The 27,949-nt window shown below is 55.4% G+C and overlaps 1 protein-coding gene across 2 annotated transcripts; it reads right to left on the bottom strand.

The window, feature by feature from the left end:
* Positions 1 to 1,831: 1,831 nt before the first annotated feature.
* On the bottom strand, positions 1,832 to 25,284 carry SLC6A17 (solute carrier family 6 member 17). Of its 2 annotated transcripts, XM_088180397.1 has the most exons (13): positions 25,111 to 25,284; positions 19,500 to 19,551; positions 17,731 to 18,137; positions 13,853 to 14,010; positions 13,506 to 13,632; positions 12,667 to 12,848; positions 11,470 to 11,580; positions 10,230 to 10,471; positions 9,742 to 9,934; positions 9,213 to 9,405; positions 8,639 to 8,798; positions 8,024 to 8,186; positions 1,832 to 6,228 (listed from the first exon to the last, which is right to left on the bottom strand). In XM_088180397.1, exons 3-13 carry the CDS (start codon positions 18,014 to 18,016, stop codon positions 5,860 to 5,862), a joined length of 2,184 nt encoding a protein of 727 aa, XP_088036523.1. In that variant the 5' UTR covers positions 18,017 to 18,137; positions 19,500 to 19,551; positions 25,111 to 25,284; the 3' UTR covers positions 1,832 to 5,859. The 2 variants fall into 2 exon arrangements, with proteins under 2 accessions (XP_088036523.1, XP_014728108.1); XM_014872622.2 differs by lacking the exon at positions 19,500 to 19,551.
* Between the last annotated feature and the right edge of the window lie 2,665 nt (positions 25,285 to 27,949).

The following is a 27,949-nucleotide window of genomic DNA, read 5'->3' as shown; positions in this document are numbered from 1 at the left end:
AGAAACCTCTCTAGACTCTCTCTTGGAGGTGGGTCTTCCCAAAAAAAGCTGTCACAAGCCATGGACAATCCCTGTCTCTGCTCTCTGCCTGGTGGATTTTTTTAGCTACAATTATTTATTTTAGCAGCGCAGGTTACACGGCCAGAGTTTGCAGCCCCATCCCTCCATGAGCTCAGCCTGGCAGGGGAGCTCGCACATCCCTGATTCCCGGGTGGGGAATTCTCCCCGCATTCCTGGCGGGTCGGTGTGTCCCGTGCTCTGTCACACAGTGCCACCTTGTGTCCTGGGGCTCCGCCAGGGAAAACGCGGGCGCCGGAGCGTGCCGGGGTCTGGCGAGAATCTGGCTCCATCCACGGCATCGCTGACGCAATTTCAATCCATAAAAGCAACTTGAGAACGGGAGGGGGCTGGGCTGGAGTGGGGACAGCGGTGGGGATTGTCTGGCTTTGGAATTCTGCGGATCGTGAGGCGGTGCTGTGCCTCGGTTTCCCCGTCTTTAAGCATCAGGATGTCCTTTTCCTTGCCGAGGTGCTCAGGGATGCTCGGATGTTGCTGTAGCAGCTCCACCTCGTGTCCGAACCCACCTCGCAGCCGTAGCCTGGTCCAGAGCTGTTTTGAGATGGGACACCCAAAATCCACCCCCACATCCGACAGCAGCATCCTTCACCTCCCACCGGGTTCTGAAACCTCTCTCTCTGTCACAGGAAGTTCAATATTTATGGGGTATTTAAAATAGAATGTATTTGGCTTAAATTCCACATTTCGGCCTATTTCTGCATCATTTTTCCAGCCCCCAAGGAACAGAATTGTCCTTTCCAGTTTGTTTCTCTCACCCGTTTTCAGGAAGCCCCCTGGCACTGAGATTTTCTGGCCCCTGCAGACCCTCTCTCAGCCCCGGGAGCACAGGATGGGCTGGGCTCAGCTGGTTCAGCACTGCAGTGACACCACACGAGTGTCCTGTCCAGCACCTGGCATTACCCTGAGCTGGGATCTCCATCCCTGCTCCCCCAGAACGGGGCTGTGCTGGGGTCAGAGCTGTCCTCTGTGTCCCATTGTCCTGGGCATCACTCCTGGGGGATGTTTTGTCCCAGAGCTGGCTCCTGGATGTCCTCTGGGACACAGATAACCCAGTGCCACCTCCTGTCCCCTCCCTGGGCACTGCTGCTCCTCCAGCTGTGTCAGACCGTGCCCCAGTCCTGAACCAACATCTCCAGATGGTGCCTAAAGACCTTCCCTGCTTCCCCACAGCTGCCACTGCGTGGGGACAGGCTCAGTTCAGGGTCATGGCAGTGTCCCCATGGCATCCCCAGTGTGGGGGTCTCATCTGGGTTCATCTCATGCTCCCTGAAGCAGCCCTGGAGAAGCCAAACAAGCTCCCAGAGATGGGAGGGAAGAGGCAGCCACTCTCCCCAGCTAACCTAAGATAATTCCCTGCAGTTGGACTCATCTGGGATTGCTGGAAACCCTTGGTCTTTCTGCAGGAAGGGTCTCCCAGCACTCAGGATAAACCCCCAGCACTGTCAGCAGGGCATTGTGCAGAGGAGCAGAGGCTGCATCGTGCTGGTCCCTGTGCCCTGGAAACCAGGATGGAAAACAACCTCCACAAGGCTCCTGAAGCACCTACAGACAGCTCACTCTGAGCAGGGGCCTTGCCAGACTGGTGCTGGGAGGAGGAAGGGATGAGGGGAGACAGGACAGGACAGGACAGTGAAGGACAGACCTCACCCACGGGCCCTTTGCTTTGTGTCTCTGCCACCCTAAACCTCAGAGAAACCCCAAAGCCCACCCAAGAAAGGAGACAGAGGCACAGAAGAGACTCGGTGAGGAGAGATTTGGTAAGAAGAGACTTTTAATCAGACTCCGATACAGCTCTTAGAGGGTTTCTCTCGATGGCCGAGGAGCCCGGGGGGCGCAGCCCGGCCCCGCCCGGCACACCTGGGGACTGCTGCGGCTACGGGGGACACGGGACGCGTCCTACAGCTCTGTGCTTTACCTGTACGGGAGGGTTTCGCCAGTGTTGTGCTTGTCCCAGGGGAAGCAGCCGCGTCCCGCGTGTTCCCATGGCTGTGCCATGTCCCAAGGCCACCCGGCCCCGCTCCTGCCAGCGAGACCCACGCTCGGGAAGGGTGGGGGCCATTAGAAGGCAGTGCGAGTTGCTTCTGGGAGGTGCTGGGGCTTAATGTGACCTGTCAGGGTCTGGGCAGGAGCTGAGAGGTGACGGAGGGGCTGTTTGGGAGGGATTGAGGGGAAGGAGCCGTGGGACACCCTGGGGACCCAGCTCCAGTCATCCCCTCTGCCCCGCGCCGGGGTCAAGGTCCCTGCAGCAGAGGCTGATGCTGGGGAACAGAACATCCCAACTCCAGCCCTACAGGCCGGGCCTGCAGCTCCAGCACCACAGGGTGTGCCCCTCCAGCAACTCCCTTCTTGCCCTCTCCAGACCCACCGAACACCCTCCCCCCAAAGAGGGAACAGGGTCTGGACCCCTCCTGGCCCACCCAGCACCTCCTCGTCCCCCAGCCAGGGACACCACACTGCTCTGAGCATGGATCTGGGCTGGGAACCATCAAGGAGCTGATGTGGGGGGACAGGGACATCGGCAGTGGTTCCCCCCTCTTTGTGCCACTGCCTGAAGGAAAACTGAAAAGTGCCTGTGCTCACAACTAGCAGCTATTCCCTGTGCCTCTGTGCAGAAAAAGAGGAGAAGAAGTGATTTCTAGGGCTAAAAGCCACTGGGGGTCGGCCTGATCCACAGCCTGGGACCCCAGGAAGGTGTGTGGAGGGAGAACCTGCCCCAGCGAGCGGGAGAAACCCCCACGCAGGCTCCAAAAGTGAGCGAGTAGAGCCAGAAGTGAATCCTAAAGCCACCCACGCACACGGACACGCACACCCCACACACGGCAGCTACGGACGGACACAGCCACGCTCCCACGGCGACAGCACGGAGCTCCTACAGCCTAACACACACACACACACCCCCCACCCCGTGTCTAACACCGAGCAAATGCCACGACAAAATACAGGATTTCCACAGATAAAAGTAAAGGTGTTGTCCCTCTTCCTCCTCCTCCTCCTCCTCCTCCTCCTCTCTGCTGGATCCCCAGGGCAGCTGGACACGCCCTGGGGTTGGGGGGAGAAGGGGACGTGCACCCACCACGCACAAGAAATAAAAAGGTAAAAATATGCCCTGCTATAGAATGAGAATTGATCTGTACAGCACTGGGAATGAAAATAGGTCATGGGCCACTTTGGAATACGATTTGTCATTTAACAGCATTTACAGTGACATTTACAGAATAAATATACAATAGAAATAGAGAATCTCTAGGTTATTATTCCATCTCCTCTCTCTGTATATATTTTATATATATATATAATATAGCTTCTTTGTTACCTTCTTATTGACTTTGCCTCTTATGGATGCTGCAAGAAGAAGAGAGGAGAGCGAGTGCCTCCCTGGCTGGTTTGGGAATGGGGGTGGGAGAGACGGGGGCCGGATCCTTCCCCCCGGGGTTCGAGGAGCACATGGGCTGAGAGTTTTGGCTGTGGGGGGTGTCCTGCTCCAATAACTCCATGGGAGCTACGGTGGGAATCCGGCCCCCGGGCTCGGGGGTGCTGGGGAGGTGATGCTGGGCAATGATTTCACTCATCCTCTGTTCTGCTGGTCAGGTGAGGATGGGCCCCATAAGAAATGGGAGGGAACATGTTGCCCTAATGATGGGGAAATGCCACCAGATTTGGGCTTCTCCCTTCCAGAGATGACGCCATGGGGACATTTCTGTGTCCCTCTTGCATGGGCAGAGGAAGGAGAAGGACATGGGAGGGGATGAGGAAGGGGGAACTTCTGGAGGAGCGTGGCTGATCCTGACCCACAGATCTGGTGCCTCTTGGAACCATCACTGAGCTGCTTTGGTTCAGTCCACTCCTCCACCTTCCCCCCAGAAAAACAGTTAACGAAGGGCTTGAGCTAATTGTCCAGGAGCAGTCTCCAGGTCACCAGCCAAGTCCGTGGAGAAGATTGTGAGTAAAGGATCACACCCACAAGAGATGAAACTGTGGGAACCTCCTGGCCCAGGGATGCTGAGAATCAGGGATGCTGATGAAAGTCAGGGGTGTGCTGAATGGACCAGCTGCTTCCTGCCTTCACCTCCAGCCAAAAGGAGAACCAAGGTGAAAGAAAAGCAACTGACAGGAAAGCAGAGGAGAGAAGGGCTCATGAACCAGCACCTACAAACGTGGCCTTCAGAGCAGCCTGGAAGATCTTCATGCACAACCTGAGCCCAGCAGGACCCAGGCTGAGGCGCTTCCCCAGCCTTGGAGAGTGTGCAAGGAGGCTGCTGCTTCCATGTCCCCAAGGAAAAGGGGAATGGTGCCAGGTTATCCTGATACCCTTGGCAGAAGTGCTTGGTTGCATGTGGGATTCAGGGAAATGACCCTCAGTGCCAGTGGGACAGACTCAGAGCTAGAAGATCCCAGCCTTTCCTAAACAGCCTGGGGAGAAACAATGTGAGGTCACATCAGTCTGATCCCCCAAAAACATGGATGGGCACAATAGAGGCCTCTGGAGTCTCACAAGGGCTCCCCAGCCCGGATCAAGAGCTAGTGGGGACCTGGCACCTGGCACTGGCTCCCAAGAGCCACTGCTCCTCGGGTGCCTGTGGTCCCCAAGAGCTGGTGACCCCCATCCAAAGGCTGGTGAGCTCTGTGGGGTGGGACAGGAGGCAATGCCAAAGCCCTGGCTGGGAGGACACATGAGGAGAAATGAGGAGGCACATCCAGAGAGAAGCACTGCCCAGCTCACCTCAGCAGGGCGGCAAGGGAGGGAAGTCAGGGTGGTTTCCTGAGAGCTACACCAGGAGTGTGGGAGGACTGATGTCCCACAGCTCCTCTGCTTGTCCCTCTGGGACATCTAAAGAGAGGAGTGAGAGGAGATGATCACCATGCCAGGGATTTTGGTTTGGCAGAGCATCCCACACGTCAGGAGTAATTCCAGGAGAGAGCTCCTGACCCCCATCACACCAACCCCCTCCAGACCCCTCACAGGCTCACACACCCAAGCCACTGTCACCTCAGGGGTCCTCCTGCCACTCAGCACCATCACCACCAACCCATGGAGCATCCCAGCCCCTCCATCCCACGGCTGGGATATCTCTGGGCCTCCAAACAACTCCCAGCCACCGTCCCTATGCTGGTGCCAACAAAGATTCCAGGGATGCACCATGCCCTGGCTCACACACCCCAGCATCCCAGCTGAGCCAGTGCTGCTCCCTGCCAACCCTGGTCAGAAATTGGGGGGGTTATTTGGGTGTGTCCACAGCTATAAAAACCTACAGGAGATACAACAACAACAACAATGGTGACAACAACAGCACCTTTTTGTGCTATGAACATCGATGGTTAATTGTGCTCGTTGGAATAAGGCCATGACTCCTCCCGGCTAAAGGACGACAGACGGGGAGGGAAGAGCGCTGGGTGGCAGGAGGAAGCCTGAGATTGGCTTCCCACCTGCTGCCAGGTCCTTGTTCCAACCATCAGCTGCTTAGAAAAGAGAGATTCTTTGCTTCAGATTCGAGCTGCATGAGAACAACTCTAGGAAAGGTATTGCAGCATCTCTTACTCCTCCTCCCTTCCCTGGAGATGAGTCCAGGGGTCCTGCCTTTCCACCGAGGGTTGTCAGAGGAGTCCTGCCCCTCCTGCAATCCCTTCTTCCCGATGTCATCTTAGAAATGGCTGCTTTGCTTACGATTTTAAGAGGGGTTTCTTCTTCATCTTCCTTAGTGATTAATTTTCCTGTTGCCTGGAGAGCCAGGATCCACTCCCCAGTGCCCTGCTCTCCCGGTGGGGGTGGCTGGCAGGCGACCATCACAGTTCAGACTCGGGGGTGCTGGCCAGCAGGTAGCCGCTCCCGTAGCGTCCGTTGGGAGCGCTGCTCATTTCCAGGGGGGAGTTGCTGCCCGGGCCAAGGTAGGAGCGGTGCGTGGGCATGGGGGAGGGCGTTTCGCTGGGCACTTTGCTCAGGATGAAGCGGGTCTCGTCGTTGTCCTCCAAGTTGGAGATGTCCTTCATCATCCGACCCTTCTTGTAGGTGACAGAGAGGGCGTTGGAGCCGTCGGACACGAGGTGGAACTGCCGGAGGATGAAGACCAGAGGCAGGGGGAGGGAGGCCAGGATGATCAGCGAGATGAGGATGGCCATGGCCCAGGTGGGGTAGAACAGGAACTTTTCGGCAGCCTGGAAGAGACAGAATGGACGTGACTTTTGGGGCTGTTGCAGCAGAGTGATGCCCACGACATCTCTGAGGCACCAGAGAGCTCCTGCTGCCTCCTGCCAGACCCGGGGACACCACAGCAAGGTGGGCTCAGTCGAGGGAAAGGATCCTCACACAGGATCCTGGGCACAGTGTGGAGATGTGGGAGCCAACCAAAATCAACACAAACTTCAGCCCACGGGCAGAGCTGGCTGGAGATATCTGAGCAAACCTGACTGCTCCCAGGGGATGAGCAGGGCAGGAATGGCACCCAGCAGGAGAGGAAGGAGGAATGGGCAGAGCTGTGTTGGAGTGTGGAAACAGAGGCCTCTCTGAGTCCCTCAGAGAGAGAACAGAATGCAAGAATTAAATTAAAAAACTTCAGAAATAATTAAACTACATTAAGCCACACAGACATGAAATAGAGGTGTAAGATTTAGTTTTAAGTAGTAAAAATATGTTTAAGTGCCTTAAAGAGCAAAAGCCTTAGAATTTGGTGTAAAAAACAAGGTTCATAAACAAGCTGCAGTGAGAGCTCAAAAACGTAGTTCTAGACATAATAAAAATATAGTAAGAATATTACTTATATTCTTCAGATAGAACAGGTAGGCTATATACACAAATGATACCTAAACTTTTGTATTATAGAACCATAATTCTAATAGGTTTAGAAGAAATGCTTCAGATTTGTGTTTTTAGCTCATTGGGTAATTTGTAAATAAGAATCTGGGCACGGGGGAGCCAGTGGGAATTCTCTCTCTCTCTCTCTCTCTCTCCTCACCACCATCATCATTTCCCAGAAGAAGAGAGGAGCTGCTGCTGCAATTTTGGCCTTCTCAGAGCTTTGCACCAGGACCTGCTTCTACTTCTAATCAGCACTTTACCTCTATTTGGGACTTTTCTTCTATTTGGGACACTATGCCAAAAGCTTTTAGCATGGACTTTAACACTTGGGACTCTTTGCCTTTCGAGACTGATGTGCCTTTACAATAAACAACTTTACAGCAACCAACAACTGCTCAGCCCTTTTGAAGATATAAACCCACAACAATCTCGACAGAGCTGGGATGAGCAGAGGGGTCTGCAGCCCTGAGCTGCCCCTGCTGTGCTGGGGCATGGCTGGGGTGGGCAGGGAGCTGTGCCCTGGAGGAGCTGAGGGTGGTCAGGATGGTCGGGACTGACAGAGAGATCTCTAGAGCCAGGGGTTGGAACCTGGGGTTTATTGTAAAGAGTGTGGGTAAAAGGCCCTGCTTGGAGCTGCCAGTCACAGCTCAGAGCAGGCTGTGAGAGCAGGAGGGCAAGAGGAAAAAGAGAAAGAGAGTAAGAAGAGTAAAGAGAGAGCAAGGGGTAAGAGAGAGCGAGCTTCCCATTACAATACAATCAATCTTCTTCTGTGTTGAATATTCTAATTTTCACTCACCAATCTAATACAAGATACAAATCCTATAGCATTTACATACAGCCTATAAGAATCACTACATTACCAGACTGTGTTACACTTTAAACCCTAAAACCTGCTCTTTGGACCCCCTCTGCCAAGTTAGTAGGGTCTTCTCTGCCCTTTGGACCTGTCTGCAGGCAGAGGGGATTGTTCAATCAAGAGGGGATTACTTTCAGTTGGCCATGCTATTGTTTTCTAATTGTTCACTAACTAAGGTTTGGTATCTCAAAGATGGCTTTCATTTCAATCTCGCTCATAGTTTCCATATTCTCAAAATCTTTTGCCAGGCAATCATATTGATAAGGTTTTCCAGTTTCATTTTGCCCAACAGTGCTCACCTCCTCTCTGATCCATGCACTGTATCCTGGGGGGCTGACTCCCAGCTGGATGATGCTGGCAGTCATGAGCACGGCCATGCAGATGGGAGACACGTACTTCCAGGTGTAGTAGTAGAACTGGTAGGGCCGGAAACCCAGCATTTCTGTCAGCTCCTGCATGAACCTGCCGAGGAAAGACACGGAATCTTGATATCAAACAGCCTCCCAGGAGCCCTCAAGGTAGAGCCTGGAGAAGAACCCAGCTGGGCATCTCAGCATCCCTCAAGCCTGAAGAACTCATGGAAAACTCCTCAGGACAAGACCATCTGAGCACTATCCAGAGCTGCCTTTGCTCTGGACAACTTCTGAACAAGAAGCACTGTGGGGAACAGCTTCCCCTTCCAGATGGACCTGGAAAGCTCAGGAAAAAGGGTCATCCCAATTAACTGAGCATCAACCAACAGGAGATACCACGAGAAAAACCCGCTCCTGGGGCAGGAGGATCAAAGTGAACCCAATTCCTGCCTCTACAGCTGCCCTTGGAGCATTTTCTCCTGGAGAAAAAGCCATGTGGAAGGAGGGTTTTTAGTCAGGAGTTACAGCACAGTTAACCCTTTTGCTGGAGAAATTCCTTACTTCTTAGTGCCATAAATCCAGGCCACAGCGATGTTCTCCAGGATGACCACGACGGTGAGTGGCAGCGTGGCTGAGTAATCATCAAACATGGTGACAAAGTAGTTCCCAGAACGCTGCACAAAGATCAGCCCCACCACGAAGGCGAAGATGCAGCAACCGACTGTGGGGAGCAAACAGGCCTGGTCAGCAGAGCCAGCACCTCCACAGGGTCCATTCCCTGCACTGGCATGGCCAGCAGAGCCCTCTGAGGAACACCAACACCTCCATAAGGTCCATTCCCTGCACTGGCATGGCCAGCAGAGCCCTCTGAGGAACACCAACACCTCCACAGGGTCCATTCCCTGCACTGGCATGGCCAGCAGAGCCCTCTGAGGAACACCAACACCTCCATAAGGTCCATTCCCTGCATTGTCACAGTCAGCAGAGCCCCCAGAGGGACCCCAACACCTCCACAAGGTCCATTGGCATGGCCCAGCTCACCCCCCACTATGTCCACACTCCCCTGGAGTGGCTCCTCAAGGCAATGGGGACCCCCCAGCCCTTCCCAAGGAGGTTGCAGGAGAAGAGACCTCACCTGTGAACACTTCCTTGCGCACCTTGAAGGTGTCGATGATGGGCGTGGTGATGCCTGACATGGTCCCAATCATGCTCCCCAAGCCCAGGTTGATCAGCATCAAGAAGAACATGACAGACCAGAAGGGCGAGGCTGGGAAGTGGGTCATGGCTTCTGTGAAGGCAATGAAGGCCAGGCCAGTCCCTTGCACCGACTGTTGAGGTGGGGAGAGGACCAAAAGATGAGGAGAAACTTGTCAGGGACACAGACTTTGAGCCCCTGATGTCTCAGGTCTCCCTCATCAAACCCTCTTCAAGGAAAGAAAATCCCAGTCTGGTACTGGAAATGACCCTGCTAGACTTGCACTGGGCAGAGTTTCTCCCACCCCAGGAGGACCCCTGTGTGCTGGGTAAAACCACAGGGACTTGGATTCCCCATCCCTGGAGGGTCTCTAAAAGTTGTTTTTCCAGATCCATGTGTCCTGGATTGACACAGGGAGAGGCAGTGGGGCTGGTGACCTGCTGGTCCAACCAGGAGTGCCACCAGGTACCTTGTTGAGCTCATCCTCCAGCAGGCAGGCATCCAGGCCCAGCTCTTTGAAGTGCCCCTCCTTCACTGTCATGATCACCCTGTACATCTCGTTGTAGTCCTTGGCAGTGAGGTGGGAGAAGTTCACGTGGGGTGGGATGAGGTCATGGCTCAGCACGTTGGTGTTCAGGTAGCCCAAGATCTTCTCAGCATTCCTAAGGGAGAGCAGAAGCTCTCAGGTGATGCAGGGCACCTGAGACATTGGATTCACACTCGAGCTGCAGATTTAGAGCCCATCTTGGGGCTGGATTTCAGACTGGAGGAGCTGAATATCCAACTCCCTCAGCTACAGTGGTACATCTCTGGAAAACCAGGTCATGGCCATCAGGAACTTGGGTGCACCAAACCCCAGGACCATCCAGCCCCAGGGCACTTTTGTGCCTGCACACCCACCACAACTGGCAGCAGCAAAGACCTGCCCAGCCCAAACAGAGGAAAAGCAAATCTTACTCCACCACGCATTTCTCGTTCATGATGTTGGCCTTGAAGCCCAGCACAGCAAACACAACCAGGGTGGCCAGCACAGATGTGAAGAAGTTGATGAAGGAGACAAGGGTGGCATCGAAGTGGCAGTTGTTGTCCTGCTTGTTGTAGCTGGAGAAGGCAATGACCCCCCCAAAACCCAGGCCCAAGGCGAAGAAAACCTGTGTGGCTGCTTCACGCCACACCTGGGGGTCCAGCATCTTGTCCAGCTGGGAAGGAAGACAGGAGAAGAGGTCAGGTGGCCTGGTGGCCCCACAACCCATGCCAGAGCTACATTAAAAGGGCTGGGTTGGTTTTGGAGCAGCTGTGGGCTGCTTTGGTGTGGAAGTGGAAGGAAATGATCTCTAAGGCCCCTTCCAACCCAAACCATCCCATGATCTGCCATGGTCAGGTCTGGCTTTACCCAGCACTCACAGGTCCTTTCATTCACACAGAGGGGGAAACTGAGGCACGGAGAGGTCAGGACAAGGTTTGACCTGGCCACGTCTCTGTTTGCTCCACCTGCCCCAGAGGCCTCACTGGGGGTTCCATCTGTCCCAGTACAGCTTCCCAGTCCGTGTCCCCCCAGCCCAGGGAGCCACCACAGCCATGGTGGTCAGGTCATGGTGGTTCCATCCTCCCCTGGCCATCTCCTGCTTCCAGAGCACTGAAATCAAACATCCTGCCTGGGGAGGGTTTTTTAACCCCTGGTCCCCCCCAGCCACACTCCTCCTCTCCTGGGAGCCAGAGCTGCAGCCTGGAGGCCTCCCAGCATCACTCATCAAGGGACCACAATTAATGTCTTCTAACAGCCTTGCCCGCTGAGCTGATTCATCTACATCTCTGCTTAATTAATTAATTAGCTGGTTAATTAATAAGTGCATACCACCAGCAGAGGTTTTGCTGCCAGCCAGCATCTCTCCATTAAATCTTTATATTTATACATTCCCTTGGGCAGGTCTCTGCCCCCCACCCCGGGTAGCTGAGGATGGTGGGTTTGTGAGGCCCGAGGCTGTCCTGGCCACACCCTGAATTTTGGGAGCCACTCCACATCCTGATGATCTATCAAGACCCCCAAATTTGGGGTTGGTACTCTGATTTTTGGGGTGGGGAGGAAAATAAGGGGAATAATCAGAGAATAAGGGGAATAATCAGAGAATAAAGGAAAATAGAGCATAACCAGCCATGAGGGGAACGTGCTTGGAGTCTGCTGGGTTGGAACTCTCACCTTGGGTGTGAACATGTGCATGATCCCATCCACTGCCCCCCGCAGCAGCAGCCCCCGCACCAAGAAGCAAACGAGCACCAGGTATGGGAAGAGGGAGCTGAAGTACATCACCTGGAGCAAGAGGGATGAACACAGCACAGCCTCAGTGCCTGCCCCTGGGCCCAGCCACCCTCCATCCAACCTACAGGAGGGAGAAGGAACATCTCCCTCCCCACCATGGGGTTGGCTCCCCAGGGATCAACTGTGGGAGCCCTTGGAGCAGGATGGTGCAGATGGCTGGATGGACAATGGGACCCGGGGGCACTGATGGACAGAGGCTGGACATGAGCCAGCAGTGTGCCCAGGTGGCCAAGAAGGCCAATGGCTCCTGGCCTGGATCAGCAATGGTGTGGCCAGCAGGAGCAGGGCAGTGATTCTTCCCCTGTGCTCGGCACTGGTGAGGCCACACCTCGAGTGCTGTGTCCAGTTCTGGGTCCCCCAAATTAGGAAGGACATGGAGGGGCTGGAGCGTGTCCAGAGAAGGGCAGGAAGGCTGGAGAAGGGTCTGGAGCACAAATCCTGTGAGGAGGGGCTGAGGGAGCTGGGGTTGTTTATCCTGGAGAAGAGGAGGCTCAGGGGAGACCTCACCACTCTCTACAACTCCCTGACAGGAGGGTGCAGCCAGGGGGATCAGGGTCTGCTCCCAGCCACAGGACAAGAGGACACAGCACCAGGGGAGCTTTAGGCTGGACATTAGGAATAGGTTCTTCATAGAATGGGTGATTGGGCATTGGAAGGGGCTGCCCAGGGAGGTGGGTGAGTCACTGTCCCTGGAGCTGTTTAAGGAAAGCCTGGATGTGGCACTGAGTGCCCTGGTCTGGGTGACAGGGTGGTGTTAGGTCACAGGTTGGACTCCATGACCTCAAAGGTCTTTTCCAACTTAATCCTGATTCTGTGAAGTGCTGGAGCTCAGGGGGATTCTCTGTGCTCGTGTGGCTGAGCCCTGGCTGCTCATGCCAGCCGAACTAAACCTCTTCTGATCTTAATCTGGATCCCTCCAGAGGTCACCCCAGCTGTGGAGGGGGTGTGAGCATCCCAGGGGACACAGCATTGCAGGAGTGCCCCAGAGCAGGGCAGGAGGGTGTGGCAGTGTGGTCCAGGCAGGCTCCTGCTTCCAGGACAGAGCCCAGCCAGGCTCAGGTGGCCACCAACACCCACCTTCCCCGAGGACTGGATGCCTTTGATCATGGCCAGGCCAACAAGGCTCCAGGCCACCAGCAGACACAGGGTCATCTTCCAGTTGAGCCCCCCGCTCTCAGAGATGGAGTTGGAGATGTCCAGGGTCTCCCGGTACCAGAAGTAGGTGGTGGCCGAGCTCCTCTCACATTCGGTCTCCACAACTGCAACAGAGCAGAGGCAGCAGAGCATGAGGGGCAGAATCACCCACTGCCTCTGGACTGATCCAGTGTCACAGACCCACTGGAGCCAGCCAGGGAAGGGACACACCTCTGGAAACTGAGGGGCAGAAATTAATGGGGCTCATTCTTAGTGGGGAAAAGAAGAGACATAAAACCAGTGTCAGGTGAAAATGAGATGTTAAATACAGGGAGAGATATTTTCATTTGCTGTAAAACCTTTCAGGGAGTCCCAGGTTGATGCTCAGATGTTATTAAACACCATTAGCTCCATCCATGTCTCAGCCAGGCAGTGCAGCAGCCCCTGCCTGACTCTCGCTGCCTCCCTCCATGGTCCTGGGGCAGAACCTGGCCCCAAGCACTGAGGCAGCCCGAAAATCCCATCAGTGTGGACTCTGCATTCCCAAAGTGGCATCAGATCCCACCAGTGGGGAGAGAGAGCATGGGAGACACCCAGCCAAGCCAAGGGGAAGCTCTCCATCTCCCAGGGCAGCTGGGCCAGAGAGCACCCAGTGCCCCAGGAGACACCTCTGCCTCCTGCAGCCCCACCCTCTGTTGGGGGTGCTGATGTGTCCCACAGTGTCCCCCAGCCCCCCTTCCCCGGGAACTGCTCCTTCCCAGCCGAGCTCCCCCGTCCCTCACCGGCCACCGAGCCGTTCTTCACGATGGGACACTCGCTCCAGGGCAGGGGGTACTGGAAGGACTTGAAGAAGTAAAAGATGCTCCAGCCGATGATGACGTTGTAATAGAGACCTACAAAAAAACAGACCTGGGGGGAGGAAGAAGGAGAACACGGCATCAAACAGTGCCACTGTCCCCGGAGGGAAGCAGGGCTGCGATCAGGGGGCGGGCGCATTCCCAAACCATTCCCAAAACTGCTCTCTAGCCATGAGTGGAGCTGGAAAAACACCTCTGGAGCCTCCCGTGGGGCTCCTGGAGGTTTGTCTCAGCCCCGAGGTGGGGCTGTAGGGTGCCCCGGGGGTGCTCACCAGGCAGCTGGCGTAGCCGATGCCTCCCAGGCGGGGACAGATGTAATTCCAGACGCCGATGCTGCCCCGGCGGATCCGCTGCCCCACGGCCAGCTCCAGGAAAAACAGGGGCAGCCCGATGATGACGAGCAGGACCAGGTATGGGACCAGGTAGGCACCTGGAAGGGGACAGGAAGGTCATTACAGATCTCCCTGCTCCAGTGCAGCCAAGGACAGATGGACATGGGTGGACAAGCAGGGCAGAGCTGGGACAGGCTCTGCCCGGTCCATCAGCTCATTTGCAAACAGCCTCAGGTTGCTCCAGGGGAGGCTTAGATTGGATATTTGGACAAATTTCTTCATGGAAAGGATGGTCAGGCACTGGCACAGGGCAGCAGAGGAATCCCTGTCCCTATAAGGGTTCTAAAACTGTGGGTGTGCCACTTGGGCACATGGGCTAGTGGTGGCCTTGTGGGTTAATGGTTGGACTCAATGATCTTAGAGGGCTTTTCCAACCTAAATGTTTCCATGATTTTGTGATCCAGGAATGCAGATCAGAGCTTGGCCAGAGAAGTTGTAGAGAGGAGCAAACACGTGTGTGGAAGGAAAGGGTCACATGGGATAGACCCCAAGGACTCCCTGAATGCACACAGACAAATCTCCATGTGCAAGGAGCCACCTCCATGAGCTGACCCCTAGGGACACAGCCACATTCCCACCATCTCAGACACACAGGAGCCATCCTGTTCCCCCAGGCACAGCCAAGCCCTCTGTCCCAACACCTCTCCCTGGCCATCCCACACTCCCAGCAGCAGCAGCACCATGCCATGTGCCATGTGCCATGTGCCACCCTGCACGGTGTGAGGAGCAGAAACAGCTCCGATTAAAACTCGGTTAATGTCTGGCTGAGTGTTGAGGCTGGAGAGGAGTCGATGCTTCCCGAGGCAGAAGTGCTGACCGTGAAGGATGCAGTGACTCACCCTGCAGCTGAGGAACAGCTCCAGCTCCTCCACAGCTGAGGAATGGGCTCAGGACAAGGTGCCTGGCTCCTGCAGGGTACCAGACAGTCCAAAGACAACCAAAATTGACACCCCAGTGACAGCCACCACTCCAGGCAGGACCTGGGGTGATGGAACCCTGAAGCCTGGGAGTTTTGAACTTTCTGAGCTTTCTGACTCTGACCCTCAGGGGAGCACTGCTTTTGACTTGAGGCCTTGGGGAAGCTTCCAAATCTGAGTGATGGAGTTGGAATCAGTGGTGTGTAGCTTGTGTAGGATGTGTAATATCACATGGTGAAGGGTTTGGAATTTGGGGTTTTAGAATATGGTAACAGGTATGGGACAGGATGGAGATTCTTGGGTGGTGGCTCTTCTTCCTTCTTGTTCCTTCTTCTTGATTTTAGGTAGTAGGTTTTGGTTGGATAGAAAGTACCACAGTGCAGGTCACAGGTGTTTAGCCATTGGGTCAAAAGTAAAAATAATAGAGATGTTAGTTTTTAATTGGATAGTTAGGCCTTAAAAGACCTTGTAATGAGCAAGATCCAGCTCCATTTTCTCACTTTCAACTTGTTAGCTGGAGGTGCTGTGGAACTCACTGTGCTTTAGATAAGAATTAATAAACAACTGAGTCCAAAAACGAAAATCCATCTCTCGTGCTTCAATCCTGACTCTGAGTGAAGGCAGAAGAAAAAAGAACAAAGCCAATAATATGTGGTGCCACTAATACTGGGACAGGGGTGCTGCTCCATCAAGGGACTCTGCAAAGCAAATCAGCCCTGGCTTGGTTGGGGATGGTGCATTAAAAATCTGGGTAGGGAGGGGAACTGAGGTACAGCAGCCCAGGGTGATTGGGAAGGTAAAAGGAGAGGCAGAGAGCAGAGCTAGAGCTCAGGGAAATTCGGGAAGGGGCACGAGCATCTCATCTGTGCAACACTCTCCTGGCTATCTCAGCCTACAGATAGGTGGGCATGAAGCAGATGGACAGATTGAGATGCAAATTTGTCCAGTAGTGGAGATTTTCTCCCTGTGATGCCTGGAAAGGGGCACAGCAGCTCCACCAGCCCTGCTGGCTCCCAGCACTCCCAGTCCTGGGAATTTGGCTCCAGCCCATCCTGCCACCAGCACTCAGCCATTCTCCCCTGCAGACACCTGCTCTGGGAGCAGCAGAGAAAGCAGCTGCTGCCTTCACATCCTGGAGCTGCTCAGAGCAACAGGAAGGGTCTGTCTGTCCATCCCTCCCAAATTCCTGCATCCTCACGGCCTGGTGGGAATCCCAGCCAAGAGGATAGACAGGCAGGAGGAAAAGGCAGAGAATCAGTGCCTGTCCCATGGGACAAACAGATGATGCCACTTGGGCAAGAGAAAAACCACTGCAACGCCCAGAAATCTGCTGCTCAAACCAGTTCCCAGCTCTGTGCCTCAGTTTCCCTATCCATGGAATAGTGGCAATGCCTAGGGCAGCTTCTAAAGCCTTTTATTTTAATTCCTGCTGCAGAAAGATGTTCTAGGAGCTCCTAAAAGCAGCTGCTTGTCCCAGTCCCTGCCTGGCTCCCCCCTGGATCCCACCACAGGGTGGGTCAAACCCACTGTTCATCCCCTGCTGCAGCAGTGCCAGGGCTGTGCTGCCTCAGTTCCCATTCCCATTCCACATCCCATCTGGTCTGGTGTCCAAAATCCCTTCTTTAATGCTCCCCATGTACAAGCAGCTCCTCCAGCCTTGGATTTGAGGAATGCACCAGGAGGAATCCCAGCCTGGGATTGGTTACACCTCCTATTACCCAGCACCTGCAGAGCTCAGGCCAAAGCCCCCCAAATACCCAGGACAGCTGAGAGCTCAGCATAAGCTGAGAATTTTTCATTGATTGCACTAATTATGATTAATTAAGGATTACTGAGGAACAACTGGGTTAATCCTTATAGAGAAGAAGGATGCTGGTTCTCCAATCTCTGGGCTTGAGCTGGTTCTAAACCACATTTAATGGGGAAAACTTCCTTGGCAGTCAGAGGCCAGCTGTGGACAGCTGTGCAATGAACCCAGCAGGGCTGTACTGACCTCTCCCAGCCCTGAATTTGGGGTGAACACACCGTGCAGAGCTGTGCTGTGCCAAAACTGAGCCGAGCTGGAGCCAAACCAGGGCCCTGGGAGGTGCTGGGATGCAGGAGCCAGGCACAGCCCAAATGGGAACGGGAATGGGAATGGGGGTGAGCGGCCCCGGGAGGGGAGTGCTGACTGCACAGGTCTCTGCTTGGCAGAATGACTCATCCTGACCATGACACCGGAGAGGTTTTTAATTATTGAGAGCACTGCAGGTTCGGCAAAGGATGCAGGGCTGGGAGCACAGAGAGCTCAGGGGGATGGCCCTGGCTCCCTCCAACATGGCTGGGAGGGGACTGGGTTTGGATTAATGATGAGGAGCCCACTCTCTCATCAGTGTCACGAAGGGTGGTGGGGCTCAGCACAGCTGGGAAAGCCCTGTCCCTCTGGGCTGCTCCTGGAAGCCCAAGGAGGAGGTGTGGAGGGGGATGAGAAAATGGCCTGGCTGGAAGGAGGATTTGGGAATGGAACCACAAAATGTGGCTTCAAGGACCCAGGGAAATGGAAGGACTCTTCCCTTTTTAGCTCTAATTTCCAAATTGCCCCAACAGGAATCAGGGGGTGCAGCCAGAAATCCTGGCTCCCATCCTGGGATTCCCTGTGACTTCGGAGCAGGCAGGTGGACAACCTTTAGGAAGAGGCCACTCTGGAGATTTGGAGAAAGAGCTTCTGGCAGCCCTTTTCCCCCTTCAGAGCCCAAAGAACCCCTGTCCCCTCCTGGGATCCACACCCCAACAAGCAGCGAGGCAGGACTGGGTCCCACCCTCTTCCCCAAGGGCTGATCCCATCCGTGCCCCATCTCTCACCTCCTCCATTCTTCTGGCACAGGTAGGGGAAGCGCCAGACGTTGCCCAGCCCCACGGAGTAGCCGATCTGTGCCAGGATGTACTGCAGCTTGCTGTTCCACGCCGGCCGGTTCTCTGCATCCAGGTCCTCATCTCCCTCCTTCTGCTTGTCCCAGCTCTCCCCTGCCACGTTCAGGACGCTGCGTTTGTAGTCCACGGGCTCCTGGTGGGCCAGCAGGTCGGCCACCGACTCGGTGACATGCTCGCTGCTGTGCTCCCGCTGTGTCACCTTGCTGTTCTTCGGCATCGGGACGGCTCCGGGCGGCCCCGGGGGCGGGGTGGGGACAGGAAAGAGGATCAATGTCCAGCAGGGAACAGCGCAGCGTGTGAGCTACAGCTCGGGCTCACCTCCTCTTCATCAGCAGGACCTGGGGGGGGGAAGGGGTCAGCTGGGGTCAGTTGGCTTTGTCACCTGTCCCCAGGTGAGAAGTGTCCAGCCCCCCACGTCTTGGGGACCTTCCTCTGAGCCTGGAGGGTCTCCTGCTCCAGGAATGATGGACCAGGAGCAATGTTCTGGCTGAGAATTAGAGAATGCCAGGCTGGTTTGGGTGGGAAGGGACCTTAAAAGCTCATCCAACCCCACCCTGCCATGGGCAGGGACACCTTCCATGGACCAGGCTCTCCAAGCCCCAAAGTCCAGCCTGGCCTTGGGCACTTCCAGGGATGGAGCAGCCACAGCTGCCCTCATTCATGGAGAAAAGCCTCCTGTGTCCCAGAGAGAGGAATTGCCCTGGGCCGCAGGGGACAGTGACAGGAGATGGAGCTGGTGACATCGCTGGGACACCTCTTCTCCCCTCTGACACCTCCGGCCCAGCAGCTGAACCTCACAAGGCCTGACACCAATTCCAGCCCTGGCCGAGGCTCTGCCCTCCCTGTCCTGCTCCTTCCCCTCCTGACCATCAGCACAGCCCAGGCTTCGATCCACGACAGCTTGGGAGCACTCAGGGGACAGTGACAAATGCCCAGGCTATCTCTGCATCCCAGCAAGTTATCAGGAGTGACTTGAAAGCCTTGGAGCCTGATGTTAAACCTCCCCAAGCAGCTTTACAACAGATAACTGCTGCAAAAACAGCAGCAGCCAAGGCAAAGCCTTCAACCCTGGCCCCTTGGCTTTCCCAGCTGTCAGCGTGGGTCAGGAGCAGTGATCCTGCACAGAAGCACCTCAGGAGGTGCCCAGAACCCAGCCCAGCCCTACAGATTTCTCCCCTGCCTCAAAAATCTTGGGGATGTCATGAAAATCTGCTCCACTGGGCTGGGGATCCCCAAACTGAGGAAGCACCATGTCCCTCCTCTCCATACTGGGAGAACTGGGGTCAGTTCTGGGAGATGGGAAGTTCCCACCCTAGACTGGACCATGGTGCTGTATGAGCTGGGGAGAAAAACAGATATCCCATAATAAATCCCCGAGCTCGGAGCAGCGACCCTCCTGAAGAGCTCCTTCCTTCTCTCCTCCCCTCTCCATCTCTGCTCCCTGGGGACACTGGGCTGGTGGCTGGTGCACCAACACCTGACCCAGCCCAGCGGGCACAGCACCACCTCCTCCCACCCTGGGGGCTTTTCCAGAGCCATTCCCAGCTCTCCTTTCTTTTTGGATATTTTGGATTTAATTCATCCCACAATCCCAACCTTTTTCAGGGCAGTGGGTTCAGCCCACCCCCATCCCATGAACAGAGTCCCAGTTCAGGAGCAAAGCACCGGGAGCAGGAAACCTCCCCCTCAGCCTCCCTCACCTCGGTGTTTTCTCACCCCTGACGGAAGTTCCCCCTTTGCCAGGCCCTGTTCCTATAAGAAAAAAAAATAAAATCTATTTTCAACTGTCGGCTGCATCCGTTGCCAGGCAACCATCTCGGCTCCACATCTCTCCTGGATCCGGCTCCTCCGGAGAAGCCGCTCGAGTTCTTTTTTTCAAGCCTAGGCCAGCGATGTTTAATTTCCTAACGAGGGCTCATTCACATAAACCGCTCACTGCTCAATCGTGCCAATTACCGGCGCGTGGCTGCCCGGGGCTGCAGCATCCTCAGCCGGGCTGCGATGGCACAGAGCACGGGCAAGGGCAGAGCCTCATCCAGCAGCCGGGAGAGCTCAGGATTTCCAGCAGGTTTGGGTCAGGCTCCGTGTGGATTTGTGCAGACCTGGGGGGGATCACCCGCGGGTTGTTTGCTGTTCCCTGGCTGCTCAGCAGCTCCTTCCGAGCCAGGGTGACTCAGAGCACCGGGAGGACTCAGCCTTGGGGCTGAGGTGTCTCTTAGGATTTAGGGAGAGAGCCAGAAGATACAGGATGTACTGGCCAAGCCCCCAGAGTTCAGTGGCCCATGGTGAGGGCACCCAAACAGCTCTCCTGGCACCCTTGTTTAAATCTCTCCAGGCAGCTTTACAACAGATAACTGCTGCAAAAACAGCAGCAGCCAAGGCAAAGCCTTCAAGCCTGTGCCCAGCTCCAGGGCAGGTGGTGCTGAGCCCGGCCAGCCCCATGGAGTCAGGACAGACCCCACAACATCCCTCTGGATCTCAGCATCGTCCTCTCCTCAGTTTAGGTCTCCCCTGGGTTATTCTGCAGGACACAGATCCTGCAGGAGCAGGGTCCTTCCAGCACCTACAAAGCCCCAGAGGCTCTCAGAGCCTTGGAGAACACTCCAGACAGCACCATTCCCAAAGGATTTGGGGGATCAGCAGGGCTGCTTGGCTGCTTTCATGGCATGGGGAAGGGCTCTCTAAACATTGGCACGAGGGAGAAGGACAGAGGTCCACATCTTCTGCCCGTGGGAGATGTGCCCAACCTAAACTAGAGGGGAAAACCACAGCAGAGATCCAGTTCCTGATCCTGGGATGGCTCTGGCACAGCGTCCCCATGGCTGGTTTGGGGAGTTCTGAGTGTCCCCATGGCTCAGCCCCATCTGGGCATGGCTGTGCTGCCTGGCAGAGCTGCAGGCCTGCAGGAGAGAGGATCATTCCCAGCAGTGATTCCATGAGCACACCCAGCCCTCACCATCCCATCCCTGCTGGAACTGGGAGATGAGCCCAGCCAGAACCTGCACGAAGCCACCAACCCACACAGCACAGGAACACGATCCAGGGAAAGCCAGGTCAGCAGGGCTCTTCCCATTAATTTCTCCAGCCTTTTGCATCAGCCCCAAAGTCTGCACCCTCAAATAAAAAAGCACAATCCAAATCCATCTGAGAAAGGTATTTCTGTGCATTTCCTTGGTTGAAAAGGGAATTTAATCAAAAATTCATCTGCCAAAAATAACAACCACCCTGTGAGAAAGACAAGGCAGATCAGCTGACAACCAGGAGCTTTCCAGGCTGGAGAGAGATAGAAAACCCTTGTCACTGACAGATGGAGATTCAGCTTGTTTACTTAGTCCCCATGACCTTAATTTTCTTAAATGTGCATTTTTTCCTCTCTCTTTAGAAGACAGATTAGGGTCTTTCAGAGCCTATGGCTTACAAGAACCTCATTCATGCTGCCAGACCAGGGCTGCCTTTGCACCCACAGCTTTGCCCAGGTAAAACCAGTGCTGGTTTTACCTTCCTGGAGGGGGAACATGGCTTTTCCCACAGCAGGAGCCAGGAAAGGACCAGTTTGTGCTGTGGTCAGTGCTGGTGTCTCTGAGCTGGGGATAACTCACCTTGTCGTGCTCCATGTCCCTGGGTGTGTCCTTGAACAGGATTGCCACTTCCCAGCTCCCAGTGGATGCCCTCACATTTAACTCCTCAACCACCATTCCCTGAGCCCTGTGCCCAGCCCAGACCCCCAGGCTGAGTCCAGGGCTCCTGTTTGCACAAAGTGACAGTCCCCCATCCATGTCCTCCTGTCCAGGTGACACAGGGTGACCCCAAGCACCACATCCCTTTGGACTGCTGTGGGAACCACCAGTGCAATGGATCCAAGCCACATGGGACTGGTTTCTTATGGGATAAACTGGATTCAACCCACCCGGGAAAGGGCAGGGATGGAGAAGCTCCTGTCCTGTTACACCCAGGGTTTAATCCCTGCTCAGAGGTTCCCATCAATCCCAAAAAGCTGCTATTTGGGATGAGTGAAGACCCCCACACCCCCCAACCCTGCCAGCAGCATCACAAAGGGGTCAGGGGAGGAGGGAGGCTCCGAGCCACGTGTCCTGTCTCAGCCCATCCTTGCTTTCTTGGGAAGGCAGCTGGGGAGCAATAAAGAGGCTGGAAATGTGTCAGCAAAGCTTTCAGCTGGGCCCAGGAGCACAGGGGAAGGCAGGGAGGGGAGGAGGAGATGGGAATTTACAACAGAACCCAAGGAGAGCAGCCACCAGCAGCAAATGTGCTCTGGGTTGGGGCACGGGGGAATTTCTCCTCTCCTGTGTCCAAATTCTACATTTATCCCTTGTTTGGGTCCACAAAGGAGAAATGGAGGCAGGAAAAGCCACAAGATGAGACTGGGTGAATGAAAAATCAGCATTTCCATCCCTGGGGACTCTCTGCTGGTCCCTCCCTGCCCCACCATTACCATTTCTACCCCTTCAGCTTCCACACAAATCCCCCACAGCCCCTAAAGGAGGGGAAAGCTGCTCCTGGTGAAGCATCCAGCTAACCAGGCCTGGGAAGGTTCATCTCACCCCATCAAGGTCACAGAGCAGGGAAAGGAGGAAGGAGTAGGGACAGAGGAACCGAGGGATTTCAGGAGGTGGAAATCTACTCTCAGCTTCGGGCTCGGAGATCTGAGCATCAATTTGCAGCCGGGGAAATCGTGCACCCAGGGCCAGGCTGCTCCATGCAGATGGGGACACTGGAACAGGGAGGAGAAGGGACAGACCCAAGGTCACCCAGGAGGCAGAGGAGGAGGGAAGGAGCGTGCATCCTCCTGTCCTCCCTCTGTGCCACACAGCCAAGAGCCAAGGGAAGGAGACCTGGGTGCACATCTCACTTTGAGCCCAAGTCGTGAGAGAAGCAGCTCCAGGCCCCTTCCTGCTGCTTCCTGAGGTCAGGAGAGCCCGTGGTGGTGGGATGGGGATTGCCCTGGCAGAGCTGAGCCTTGGGAAGCACCCTGCTCTTCCCCAGCCACAGGAAATCGAGGGCAGGACCCTCTCAGCAGCATCCAAGCTTCTCTTCAAAGCCCCAAGAAGAGATTTTTACCTAAGGCAGAGGTTTTGCAGCTCTGACCACCCCTGCCCTGCTCCGAGGACCTTCCTGCAGCCTCCTCCACCTGAATCTCCCTTTCCCACCAGCCAAGGCTGGTCCAAGACACCTCCATCTTCAACCTGCTCCCTGCTAGGGTTTGCTCCTCCCTGCTCGGCCTCTGGCTCCACAGGGAAGGCTTTTACCATCTGGGCTCATTAGGGCTGCTCCCATTCTCCGTTAATTAGCTCCCTGCTCATTAGCACCCAGCGGAAAGGACAGGGGGTGACTCAGTGCCACCAGGGCTGTCCCCGCCTCACAGGCACCCTGGGGAGGCGCAGAGCAGATGGGGTGGGTGTGAGAGAGCACAGGGACACCTGCGAGAGGAGCGGGGCTGGCAGCCGGCATTTCCCCGGGAGCCGCTCCTCGTCCTTCCCGTCCCGCTTTAGCATCGTGACACAGGAGAGCGATGAATCAGAGCTGCCCCCGCTTCTGTCTTACACCCACCGCAGTGGCTTTCTCCAGCTGTTATAAATAACCCCAGCTCCTCTCCAGGAAAGCAGAGCTGGGGCTGCAGCAGCCCCTGCCCCACCCCTGGCCTGCCCAGCCCAGGGGGTGCCTGTCCCAGCTCAGAGGGACACGGCTGTGACATCACAGTCACTCCTGTCCCCAGCAGGTGCCAAGAAGGCTCCAGAAGGAGCCATCTGCCCATGGGTCACGGGCACAGGAGCAGCCCTGGCACCTGGCTTTGTCACAAGGTGTATGAGCCCCTTGATTCATCGGCTCTGGGCTCCTTTGATGTCTCATTTGGTGGCATGAAAACACACAGAGCTGCAATAACGTGACACCAGAGCAAAGCCGAGCATCATATGATTCCTTCAGGGCTCCGTTTGAGTCACCAGATGATCTTTTCCCACTTAGACCTCAATGATCCCTTGTAACTCACCCACTCCAGCCAAAGGTTACTGACTGAACCCCAAACCAGCCGGGATTTATCAAAAAAAGCAACAAACCAGCAGCATCCAAACCCCGCCGTAAGGGCTGCTTTTCCGTGTTGTAATTCATGAAGCTGCTGCTACGTTTGTAAACAAACAAATCCAAACCCAGCCCGGGACGGGGTAAAAGCATCTCCTCCCAAGGTGATGGTTTCACCTGGATGTGCACAGGTCAGCGGCTGATTTGGGGAAAATTTGATCCCTGTGACTCCAGCTCTGCTCTATCTCCATTCCCTGCTCTGTGCAAGCCTGAAGTAGCAGTGGAGTCACTCCAGATTTCAACTGAACCCTTTTATTCCTACAGATTTTAGCAGAGCCATCTCCAGTTCATCCCAGTGGACGGCTCAGACCCACATTTTATTTCCCTTGGAGAAGTCACACCCCCAGCCAGGTTCCTTGACCTAGTCCTGACACCTCTGGAGAAATATTCACAAGGAACTCTCCGCCCTGCCGAGAATAGCTCAGCTGCCGCGGTGCTCCGGGTTTTTTTCCTACCAAGACCAGAAATAGTTACATCAGCTCCTGATGGATTCAAACCTCAGGTGCTTCAGACACAAGGCGTGATCCAGGAAGCAGGATTTCACCTTCTGGGTCCTCTACAAAGAGCTGGGAGCAGATTTCTTATCTGGTTTGAGCCCCGCATTCCCGGGGTGATGGAAATTTGGACCTGGTAAGAGGCCAGCCCGAAAAAACACACCTTTGGGTGTATCCAGCGGTGCAATAAATACACAGAGGGGGCCAAGGGCTCCCCACGCCCAATACCGGGAATTTCACAAAACCAGGACCCCATTTTCTACCTCAAACCCAACCATCCACGCTCAGGGAACAGCAGAAAACCAAAAGAAGGGGCAAAAACCCCCACCACTCCAGGGGCCAGGACTGAAATATTCATTGCAGCCGAATGCTTTCTCCTCTCCCAATGTTATTGTCAAGGTCAACCTGGAGGCTGCATTTCGCCCCATCCTCAGACGGGATGAGCCCCCAGCAGCACCGAGCCGGGCAGGAGCCCAGTGCCACCCCCGGCGGTGACCCCCCCACCCCGGAGCCTCTAAATGTCCCCCCCAGCTCTGGATGCCACCCCCTGAGGGCCACGCCTGATGTCGCCAGGCTGGGATGTCCCCTCCATTAACCTCACCCTGGCTCTGAGCATCTTCCCCCCCCAAAAATCCGCGGTGGGGAGGGGGCACCCAGAGCCACGGGCGAGCTGGGGAGAGCCCGGGAGGGAAACCCGGAGCGGGGATGGGGGGAGCATCCTTACCTCGGCTGCGGCGGCTCCCGGGGAGGATGAACCCGACCCGATTCCAGGAGAAACCGGCCCGGTCCCGGAGGAAACGGCGCAAAAATTCCCGGTAAAATCACCCAGGTTCCGGTGATGGGAGGGGGAGTCCGGGCGGCGTCCGAGGCTGCAGGGAGCCGGGCAAACCGGAGCGGCAGAGCCCGGCAGTGGCGAGCAGAGCCCGGGGATGGCGAGCAGAGCCCGGGAGTGGCTCCGCGCTGGAGCTCGGAGGTGGCGGAGGCTCCGTTCGGGTCCCGCTCCCCGCCCCGCCACCGCCCGGTGGATGCGCGCTGGGCTCGCCCGGCCCCGCTGGCCTTCGCCGGAGGCAGGGAGCGAGGCAATAACTCCTCTCGGGAAATAAAGAGAGAAAGAAAGGCAAGAGCAATTTAAAAAAAAAATAAATAAATTAAAAAGAAAAATCAACGCGAAGGGACACGCAGCCCCTGACGCAGGCTTGAGTCACCAGGGCTGCGCGTCAAAGCTGGGGTGCCGGGCCACCCCCCCTGCTCCGAGGGAGGCTCTCGCGTTCAGAAAAAAAAGTACCGTCGAGTCCTGACACAAGGGGTGGGCTGGTTTTGCTGTGGGGAAAATAAAACCTCCTTAAAATGTCCCTGAAGAGCGGCCCCAGGGGGACCTGCCGGCTGCTGCTTCCCCTGGGGCAGGATTTGGGGGTTTGGTCACCACTTTCCCCTGATTTATTATCAGGGATTTGTAGGATGGTTTGCATTGGAAGGGACTTTGGTGACAACCTCATTCCACCCCTGCCATGGGCAGGGACACCTTCCACTGTCCCAGGCTGCTCCAAGCCCTGTCCAGCCTGGCCTGGGACACTCCCAGGGATCCAGGGGCAGCCACAGCTGCTCTGGGCACCCTGGGCCAGGGCCTCACCACCCCTTCCTCCTTTTTAGGAAGGATTTGGCCCTAAAATCGAATCTAAACCCACTACATTCCATCATTTAAAAGAAGTATTTCATATCTCTTTTATTATCTGGTATTTCAGAGGATTTTCCTTGGCTGGCACCACACAGGAGGGAGGCAGGAGGAGTGGCCAGGCCCCACATTCAGCTCCCCCTCCCTCAGGTGTGAATCCATACCTGCCCCTTCAGTGTGAGGACGCTCAGGGCTGGTCCTGAGCCCTGTGACACACGGGGACCCCAGAGCCAGCCCTGGGCTCAGAGGACACCACATCTCTGGCCACACCAGTTCCCCCTGCCACAGGAGCCCAGGAGCAGCCCTGAGCAGAGCGGGGCTGAGCTGGGCTGTCAGCCAGCTTTCAGATATTTGGGATATTTGTATTTAGTATGGAATGGTTTGGGTTGGAAGAGACCTTCAAACGCATCTCATTCCACCCCTGCCATGCCAGGGACACCTTCCAATGTCCCACGCTGCTCCAAGCCCTGTCCAACCTTGGCCTTGAGCACTTCCAGGGATCCAGGGGCAGCCAAAAGTTTTCTGGGCACCCTGTGCCAGGGCCTCCCCACCCTCATAGGGGAGAATTATTTTCTAATATCTAACCAAAATTCCCTTTCTTTCAATGCAAACCCATTCTCCCTTCTTGTGTCACTCCAGTTTCTGAAGAGCAGTCCCTCCCTGGCTCCCCTCTAGGCCTCTTTAGCTCCTGGAAGGCTGTTCTGAAATCTCCAACTTCAACTCACCTTTAAGGCAGACAATAAAATTCTTCAGATAAAAGGACACCACTTCCCTTCCCACCAGGACATGGGACATAGCAGCACATTCAATCTGCATGAAGGCAGAAATACCTTGCACAAACAGCTCTTGAGGGTGAGCAAACCCCAAACTCAGATTTTAGGCCCAATTTCCCACAGCTTCTCAGGCTCCTTGGTGTGGGGAGCTGAGCCCAGGACACCTGGAGGGCTCAGCCTTCCCTGTCTATCAAAAAACGTCTAATCAGATTAATCAGGAAAAGCACAGGGCTGTTGGGTTGGTTCATTGCAGGGAAAACAGGCAAAAAGTTTTTGGAGGAGTTCATTTCTGGTTCAGTACCTCATGGAAAAGTCTCCTGGTCCTGAAAACACACATTCAGCTCATCCAAGCCCCAGCAATGCAGCCTGGATGCATTTTCCCACCCAGTGCATTTCTGGTGCTGGGGATGCTGGTACCAACAACCTGAGAAACCCGGATAGGAGGAAAAACACATTGGGAAGAGACAAACTCCAGAGGATTCAAACCTCCAGGCTGGAAGCACGCTCCCCAGCTCCTGGATTGCAGTGTTGATTCACATTCCTGGCCTCTGTTTCCCTTTCCAGCCTATTAGGCACAGAACCATCAATTCTCCAGGTGCTTGGGAGCTGGGCCAGCACTGCTGGCCATAACTCTGCTCTTCCCCCGGGAAGGAACGAGGCCACACTCCATTACCTGCTCCTTCCCCAGCATGGGAAAGGGAATGGACCCATCACACTCATGATTTAAAAATCAAAACACTCTCCCAGTGCAAAATCCACCGTGTCTGCTCAGCTGATGGCAACATCTCCTCGTGACCCAGGGAGTGATGGATGAGGCAAACCAGTCTGGAGGAGGTGGGATGTGGTCAGGGCCTGCCAGGGGCTGCTCTGCTCTGTGGTCAGTCCTTGTGACCTCTCCAAAGACTTGGTACTTCCTGGAATGAGGCACAGCCAAGAACATTCCTGTTTTCATTTTGCTTGGTGGGGAAGCAAACACAGAAGCTAAGGATGAGATGCCCAAGCTGGGAAAGGGAGACTTGGACAGGACAGACAGGCAGGCCCTCAGTGGGGACACACAGGGGACAGGGAGGTGAGGACCTGGCACAGGGTGTCCAGAGAAGTTTTGGCTGCCCCTGGAT

This window comes from Sturnus vulgaris, chromosome 29 (assembly GCF_052056855.1).
Source record: "Sturnus vulgaris isolate bStuVul1 chromosome 29, bStuVul1.hap1, whole genome shotgun sequence".
Classification (NCBI taxonomy): Eukaryota; Metazoa; Chordata; class Aves; order Passeriformes; family Sturnidae; genus Sturnus; species Sturnus vulgaris.
The sequence above is the reverse complement of the archived record's forward strand: the minus strand, read 5'-3'. Positions and strand labels throughout refer to the sequence as shown.

Coding starts and splice junctions, on each gene's coding strand:
- SLC6A17 (XM_088180397.1), bottom strand. CDS start 18,016: ATGCCGAAGAACAGCAAGGTGACACAGCGGGAGCACAGCAGCGAGCAT. Junction 9,406..9,741: donor TGGAGGATGAGCTCAACAAG/GTACCTGGTGGC, acceptor CCACCTCAACAG/TCGGTGCAAGGGACTGGCCT. Junction 8,187..8,638: donor TGGATTTATGGCACTAAGAA/GTAAGGAATTTC, acceptor TTTCCTCGGCAG/GTTCATGCAGGAGCTGACAG.